This window comes from Hipposideros armiger, unplaced genomic scaffold (genome assembly GCF_001890085.2).
Source record: "Hipposideros armiger isolate ML-2016 unplaced genomic scaffold, ASM189008v1 scaffold_736, whole genome shotgun sequence".
In the NCBI taxonomy this organism is placed as follows: Eukaryota; Metazoa; Chordata; class Mammalia; order Chiroptera; family Hipposideridae; genus Hipposideros; species Hipposideros armiger.
The window spans coordinates 605,592-613,854 of record NW_017732086.1 but is presented as its reverse complement, the minus strand read 5'-3'; the positions used below and the strand labels follow the sequence as shown (position 1 = coordinate 613,854).

Sequence of the window (8,263 nt, the reverse complement as noted above, 5' to 3'; positions counted from 1 at the left end):
ACAGCAGAGACTTTTGCAGGTGGTTTTCATGGGTCAGGCCTGGAAATGGGGTACACACATCACTTCCATCCCCGTTCCATTGGCCCCAGTCACACGGCCACATCTCACTGCAGGGGAGGCTGGGAGACGTATGCCAGGTGGAGAGTGGGCTTGCATGGGACATGACTTTTGCCTTGAAGCATAAGAGGGTCAATCATGGAGAAGAAAGACCACCCTGATGTGGGGGGCCACCGAGGGCAGAGCGAGGCTAGGGTAGAGGTTAAACGGGGCAGATTTAGGTTTGATATAAGGAAGGATTTTCTAATATTTGGGCTTCTCAGACGTGTCTGGGCACCTGCTAGAGGACCAGCTATCTGGGAGAGGAAAGAAGAAACTTTCATCCTTACTAGAGTCAGTGGAATGGCCTTCGGGATTGGCACTTTTCAATTTCAGGGTTTGCTGGGGTTTTTTTAAATAATGATGAGAATGGCGATGATGCCTGGTGCTTAAAGCTTTAATTCTCCATTTCCTTTGCAAAAGGTCTAGCGTCATAGATGGGGCTGAGGGAGGGGCTGGAGGCCCAAAGAGGGAAAGACTTGCCCAGCCTGGATCTGGGCTGTGCACTGCACTGCCTGATCCTTCCAGTCCTGAGGGTCTGTGCGGCTGATCCTCTCTCAGATCTGCAACCCTGGCCCAGACACATCTTCGTGAGCCCCACAACGTTTGGGGGGGTGATCAGAGTTACTGCTGCTTAAGTGGTCTGTCAGTCTAGCATTACGGAGCAGCGCTGTGTCTTCCTGGGAGGCCAGTGACCTTCAGAATCCATCGATTTCCTGAATCACTGATGAATTTTCCTGCAAAGACATCCAGGGCTGGTGTGAGGGACAGGATAACAGTGTAGGCTGAGGCCCAGCCAGGAGCCCCTCCGAGGGGACGGCAGCCTGAGCACCGAGCTGCATGCCTCGCTTTGCACGTGGCTGTAACACGATTAGCCAACTCATGATTTAAGTGGAGCCTACAGCGCTGAGAAGTAATACAAACCTCCGGGCTAGACCTTGCCCTGAGATAACCCAGGGCTGAGCTCACAAGGCAGGTGGGTACCCCTACCCTGCTCAGAAAAACGGGCACCAGCGACTGTGCCCAGAGCTGGTGTTCAGCCAGTGCATACCCATAACACCCCGGTGAAATCTTAATATACGTTCATGCTGGTTGGCAAATGAGTACTGTACAGGTTTCTGAGTGCCCCTTCCTGTCCCCAGGCTCCAGATGCCAGGACCTCCCCTTGGTCCAGCCACTAAAGGGTTACTGCCTGGCACAGCAAGCGGGGCTTCAGCCCGGTGGTGAAATATTTTGAAGATCAAGCCTGCCTGCCTGTATTTGTCAGGCCTCCAGGACAACATGTGGCACAAAGAGTTCCGGTGTTAAACTAGGAGCTCTGGGCTGTCAGGCCTTATCCCACCCACCTCACCTCCACTGACCTTTCCACAGAGGCTTTTGACTGCTGGCCCCTGAGGGGAGCAGGCTCCCCCGCCCACCCCAGTTGCACTCAACTAGAGACAAATGGCAGTAGGTGTAGAGATATCCCAACTCCTCCCCCAAGCGGGGCCACCTCTGAGGTGCGTCCCATGCTGCCTCCTGGAGGACCCCAGTGGAACTGAGCCCCAGGTGCCCTCAGGAGGAATCTGTTAATTGGTCACATCCTCTGCTGGCTTCTTCCCCACTTCCCTCCCAATGTGCCTCCTGGAATTGCCGCCCCACACTCCATTCCTTGTCTCTGGAGAAATCCAGCCTAAGGCACCATTCTAGCTCTGGAGCTCCTGTAACCAACCATGACTTTGAGCAAGTCCCTTTCCCCCCTGGGCCTCTGTTACTTCATTGGTGAAGTAAAAAAAATCAGCATCTGCTCTGGATTTGTCACTGGATCATGGTGAGGATCATAAGAAAGTGGCTAAAAACCTTTTCACAAATGGGGAAGTACAAACACCAGGGAACATCACCATGTCAAGGGGTCTCTTTCTCAGCGTGGCAGAGGCAACGAATGACCATCATGTGCTGCTCTGCTCCCCACAGCCATCGACTTTCTGGAGAAGATCTTGACCTTTAACCCCATGGATCGCCTAACAGCCGAGATGGGGCTGCAGCACCCCTACATGAGCCCCTACTCGTGCCCCGAGGATGAGCCCACCTCGCAGCACCCCTTCCGCATCGAGGATGAGATTGACGACATCCTGCTGATGGCCGCCAACCAGAGCCAGCTCTCTAACTGGGACAGGTGCAGTTCCAGAAAGTTCCAGCCCTGGAGTCTAGAGCCCACATCGCCACCCTCCCATTTCTGTTTTGCCTCTGGTCCTCCGTGATCTTGCCCTCTGTCTCCCACGCTGTATAGCCCTTGGGGTGCTTTCCCCAACTTACCTTTCTGCCTTCCTTTCTCCTGTCCCGATACTCCTAGTAGAAGACAAGCCATGTCTTGCGTGTGGGAGTCAGGGACCTTTCTCTGTGCAACACGACCACCACCCCGCCCCCGCCGCTTATACTAAACACAGTGCTCAATACACTATTCGGCAAGCACTTAATGAGTGCCCACTGTAGGAGCTGACTTCTAGTAGACTTGGAATTTGCACTAGAAAAGTAAGCTGCAGCAATGCAAGACAAGGAAGCGATGCGAAATTACCACTGCACAACACATCCATGTGGTTCACACCAGTGGCACCCCCTGAGAGTGCCACTAGGGGAGGTGCCATTTTGTTATTGCCCATTGGCACATGAAGAAGCCACAGCTCAGAGAAATTAGAGATAGGCACTGTGTCACACAGCTATCTCTAGCTATCACTGGCCCATATGGGGTCCCCCCCAATCTGCACCCATGCCAGACACTGCTAAGCAATCACAGGACTGCTTCCTGCTAAACTGGGCTGTGCCTCAGAATCCGTCTCAACACAGTGTGCCCAGATGTCACTACTAATGATTCAGAGTTGGAAAGAAGATACTTTTTTAGACAATCTCCACATAGGCACATAATGATCTCTTAGGTTGCTTCCTATTCTGATGTTCTTAGATCAGGCAGCTAAACATTTGGGCATCACCATCTGCTATTCCTGGGAGGGACAGCTAATAGCTTCTCCATTTAGACATAAAGTCAAGGGCTTACAGCTAGGACTCCAAGGGGCCTAAGTGGGATCCCCACTGTTGTGGGAATGTGACAGCTAGTTACATAAGTGACAGATGAGCAATTTCTCCTTTTCAGTCATTTGACAGATGATGGCTTTCAGATTAAGGAGGCACTCAGGGAGGGTCAGGGCAACGTTGCTATTTTTGGACTGGTTTGTTGGTTTGTCGTTGTCCATTGTTGTTATCAAGAGCTGCCAGCAAATGGAGATTAATGAAGACTTGCTCTTCTGCCACCCCCAACCCCTCGGGCTTGGCCTGCCCTTGACCGTGATCCCTGCAGCCCCTCCCTCTCCACAGGATTTGGGGACTCAGCGAGGTTCAACCTATACTTATCGTGGCTGTGGCATGGGGTTGGTACCAGGAAAAACTGTAGCAGGGCTTCTTTGGCTGCTGCCCCTTAACTCTGACCACCTCTGCTCCCAACCTCTCCCATCACACCTGCCTGAGGGACGGGGACTACAAAGGTGATGGCAAACCCTTTCGTACAGGAAGGGTCAACTGCTTAACCTCTGAACACCAGTGTCCTCATCTATGAGGCGGTGATCATACTGACTCCACAGGACTGTTAATGGAGACTACAGACAACTTAACGTTGGGCCCTTGGCATGTAGCAGACAAGGGTTCGGGTCCTCACAAGTTCTTCCTCCTAGAAATATTTGCAATTTCGAGGCCCCTCATGGGAGGAGGCAGTGTTCACCTCTGGGAGTGACTCCTGCCCTAACAGCGTCACTGAGAGAGAGGGCAGGCAGTATTTGGGGCCTTCCCGTGTCTCACAAACCATATCGTGTGGACTGTAGCTGCACATCTGCCCTTCCACACAGCCAAGCCTGCCGGTTGTTGGTGTGTTGGTTTTTCCTGTGTGAGCACTAGGCCTCCTGGTACGTAAGCAATTGGTTGCTGGTTGATGCCTCATCTGTGCTCCCTGCCTTCCCCCTGCATCTCCCCCCACTCCACCCCCAAAGGTCATGCATAGAACACCTGGCCCAGGGAAGGGAGCACTCTGCCGAGCTGATGGCTGGCCTCCTGCCCGCCTCCCCCCTGCCCATCGTTTGCTCTTGGCTAGCTGACTTTGCTCTCTACTAACAGCGGAGGACAGTTGACAGAGGGCACAATTCCAAGGATCTCTGGCCACTTCTGAGGTGTCTGTAATCTTTCCGGGGCCCCACCTGCTCTACATCTATGCACAGTGCTGCAGGGCACCCAACCAGACCCACGAGGGCCCCAGTTCTCAGCCCTGTTTGTACCTTCGAATCAGCTTGGGGAGGTTTTAAAACCTGCTGATGTGGGGGTTTACTGTTGTGGGGGGTACTGGCTCGGAACTGGGGGCATAGGTAGGGCAGGCATAGAATTTTATTTTTAATCCCCTCGGGTGATCCTAATCTGAGCCAGGGCTGAGCAGCACTCATTAGGGCCCTGCAGCTCAAAGTGTAATCCCTGGACCAGCGGCATCAACATTATGTGGGAGCCTGTTAAAACTGCAGACGTCAGCAGAGTTTGAGAAGCATTGCATGGGTGCAGCCCCTAGAAAGCAAATTGTATTAGGACAGGGATTTTTGTTGTTTTGTCCACTGCTATGACTAGTAATGCCTAGAACAGTGCCTGGCACATAGTAGGTGTTCAAGGAATATTTGTAAGGTATTGAATGAATATAAAAGAATACAAGGGTTAAGACAATCAGTCCCTCTACCTAAGCCCTGGATGTTAGCCATTATCTTGTCTCATCATCCTCCCACATTGGGGGGTGGCAGGAGCTGGAGGGACTGGGCTGGGGCTCCAACTACCATTCTGTGTGTACCCTCGCAGGTACCCTGTGAGCCTGTCATCAGACCTCGAGTGGCGGCCAGACAGGTGCCAGGACGCGAACGAGGTGCAGCGCGACCCACGCGCGGGCTCGGCGCCACTGGCGGAGGACGTGCAGGTGGACCCGCGCAAGGACTCACAGAGCAGCTCCGAGCGCTTCTTGGAGCAGTCGCACTCGTCCATGGAGCGCGCCTTCGAGGCCGACTACGGACACTCCTGCGACTACAAGGTGGGGTCCCCGTCCTACCTGGACAAGCTGCTGTGGCGCGACAACAAGCCGCACCACTACTCAGAGCCCAAGCTCATCCTGGACCTGTCGCACTGGAAGCAGGCTGCTGGCGCGCCCCCCACCGCCGCGGTGGCTTCGGACGCCGGAGCGCGCGAGGACGAGCCCGCCAGCCTCTTCCTGGAGATCGCGCAGTGGGTCAAGAGCACGCAGGGCGGCCCCGAGCGCACCAGCCCACCCCTCCAGGGTCCTGAGCGCGGCCTGTCTGCCTCTCCGCCCCGCCGTCCAGCCCCTATCGACGGAGGCGCAAGCCCCCAGTTCGACCTGGATGTGTTCATCTCCCGCGCCCTGAAGCTCTGCACCAAGCCTGAGGATCTGCCAGAAAATAAACTGGGCGACCTCAATGGCACGTGCATCTCCGAGCACCCTGGCGATCTCGTGCAGACGGAGGCCTTCTCCAAAGAAAGGTGGTGACAGTGTAGGGAGCACTCCAACAACCCCACCACCACCACCACCACCACCATCATCACCACCACCCACCAGCGGGAGGTCACCCGAGAAAGCCAGGCCCGGCAGCAGGAGGCCGCCTCCCTGGCACCTCCATCCACCCCATGCACCCCTCTCTGCTACCTGGGGGTTAGCAGAACGCAGGAAGGATCCGAGGAATGAGAGGAATGTCCATTTCTTAAACTGCCTTAATAATTAGCCTTTAATCTCTGGGAGCGGGTTTAAACAGGAGCCTAGTTTGAGGTTTGATCACTTTCCCAGCCAAGAGGAGGCGCTCGCGTGTTATAAGTGGTGGCGTGCAGGAAAGAAACGTGTCGTAGACAGCGGTCTGCAGGCCCTGCCTGTGCGGCTGGGTGCAGAGGAATCTTGCAGGCGTCGTGTTGAAACCATCTGGCTCAACTAGCGCCAATTGACAGATGAGGAAGGACAGTGAGGCCCAGAGAAACAAAGTCTAGCCAGTGTCAGGGCTAGAATCCCAGGCACTCGGCCCCCAGGCCAGTGTCTGTGTACTATATAATGTCTTCCTCTGCTGGGATCATAACTGGCTTTTCAGTCAGAAAACTTAGTCCAAGATATGTCTTCTGTGGCCATCACTATCTGGCCCATTCGATGTCCCTTTATTCAGAGAAATGTTTTTTGGATTCCCAAATTGGAAACTGAGCCAGTTTCTTTCCCCTAGTCACCAAGCATATTTCTTCCTGGCTCCTCAAGTGCATAAATATTCTCATTTGCGTTGCCCCTGTATTTGCCTCACTCCTGCATGGTCTGAAATCTTGGCTTCAGATCAGACCAATTTGAGGTCTGTGGGTAACATAACCCATTCTCCCAGGCTTGTGCCCATATCTCTTCCAAAACTCCCTATGCACTTTTCCTGACACATGCGCAGACGCAGACACCGCCCTAGTTCCCAAGGGGGGTGTCATACACGGGTAAGTTCGAATACAGCCATTCCGTGAATCCCTCCAGCACCTCCCCATCCCCTGCCCAATGAGGAGCCCACCATACAGCCCATGGGGCCTATCAGGCTCCATTAGTACTGCCCTTGATTTTGATCATCCTCTTAGCCCTGGCAAAGAGCAGGCCCTAAAGAGATGTATCAGAGAGCAAGTGGCTTAGGGAACAAGGAATCCAGAAAGGTGGGAAGATGTGAAAGATGGGGTGCCAATATCGAGGGCCTTCAGGAGTCAGGCAGCAGCATGGGGACCCCATGGCAAAGGAAGGGACTCAAGGCAACCATGCCCCTCCTAGTTTAGGCCAGGATGAGCCTGGAGCGTGCACACCCAGAGGCCCGCCCACACAGAGCCTGGGGTAACGTGTGGGCACTGCAGCCCCCCTGCAGAAGTGTGATCTAGTCCCCTGGAATGCTGTGCTGTTTCCACCACTGGTGTTCAGCTCCACCCCCTCCCCTAGCACGCCCAAAGATACCCACAGGAAGTCTAGCCACTCTAAGCGGAGGACCCCCAATGTTCGTCTTGGCTATGTTCACCCTCACCTCGACAGCACCTTAAATCTAATCAGCTAACTAGGATTTGTACATTGGAACCTGCAACACATTAGAAACTTATATTTAAAAAACGGAATTAATCACACTGACCAATTTTTAAATGGAACATATGTAAATATGAAGTATTTGGTTTTGGTTGTTTTCTTTTTTTAAAAAAAAAAGGAAATATATACCACTCTTCATGTGCCATTTGTCCTCAGAGGGCAGCTTTACTTTTTTGGTAAAGGAACAAGCTGCTGACCTTGATCAGAAGTTCATATATAATTATTATTACAAAGGAATTGTTATTGCTTCTCCTGTTTTAAAAAATCTGGTAAGCGTTATTCAACTTGATCAGGACTGGCCAAATAAAGTTTTATTGGAACATGGATTCATTTGTTCACTTATGTATTATCTGATCCTGCTTTCGCAGTGGTTGATTCATCAGAGCCTGACTGTCTTCTCCCTATACCCATAAAGGCCAGTGTTTTGAGGGGTTGCAGTTGGAGGGGAGGGGAGAGGAGAATCTACACAGATTGATAATCAGGGAAGTGATTCCAGAATCATTTAGTTCAGGTCTGGTGTTTATACTGTGGATTTCAAACCCTATCTAGTAGCCAATGCTAAACCTTCTGACCAAGTTTCAACCTTTCCTCCAGTCAGTATAAAAGGTACCAGTATCACGAGAGTTGGGGTAGCCAACCACCCAAAAATGCCTGAAATCACAGATGCCTGAGATTTCACCCATCTGAAGTTCATCCTTTTGTAACTCCCTGTGTCAAAGCATCAGCCTAAGCTTCATTCATTATTCAATAAATATATATATAGACAATGGAGAGAGTTTAATTTTTTTTTTCCTGCTTATTTTTACTTCCCTGAAAGGCCGTTTGATTCAAGGAATCTTCTCTTGAAATGCATTTGAGTCAAGAAGAACACCCTGTGAAGCCAATTGTGGGATTCTCTTCAAAGGGTCACCTAAGAGTAACTATGTCACAGCTGGACAGACGTGAATAAAGAAATGGCCCAGAGCCATGGCAGGATCCTGATTGAAATTTTTTATTTGAGAAGACTTAAGGTCTGGGCTGCTAGAATGTAAGGAG

The 8,263-nt window shown here is 52.2% G+C and overlaps 1 protein-coding gene across 9 annotated transcripts in view; it reads left to right on the top strand.

Moving 5' to 3' along the window:
• The window catches only part of MAPK4 (mitogen-activated protein kinase 4), a 143,544-nt gene extending 135,545 nt beyond the window's left edge, over window positions 1-7,999 (top strand). For 7 of the 9 annotated variants that reach the window (XM_019627582.1, XM_019627587.1, XM_019627584.1 and 4 more), the window contains 2 exons: window positions 2,050-2,251; window positions 4,951-7,999. In XM_019627582.1, the coding sequence (XP_019483127.1) occupies window positions 2,050-2,251; window positions 4,951-5,647 (899 nt within the window). In that variant the 3' untranslated portion in view covers window positions 5,648-7,999. The other 2 variants (XM_019627589.1, XM_019627588.1) reach the window with 2 other exon arrangements.
• The last annotated feature ends 264 nt before the right edge of the window (window positions 8,000-8,263 follow it).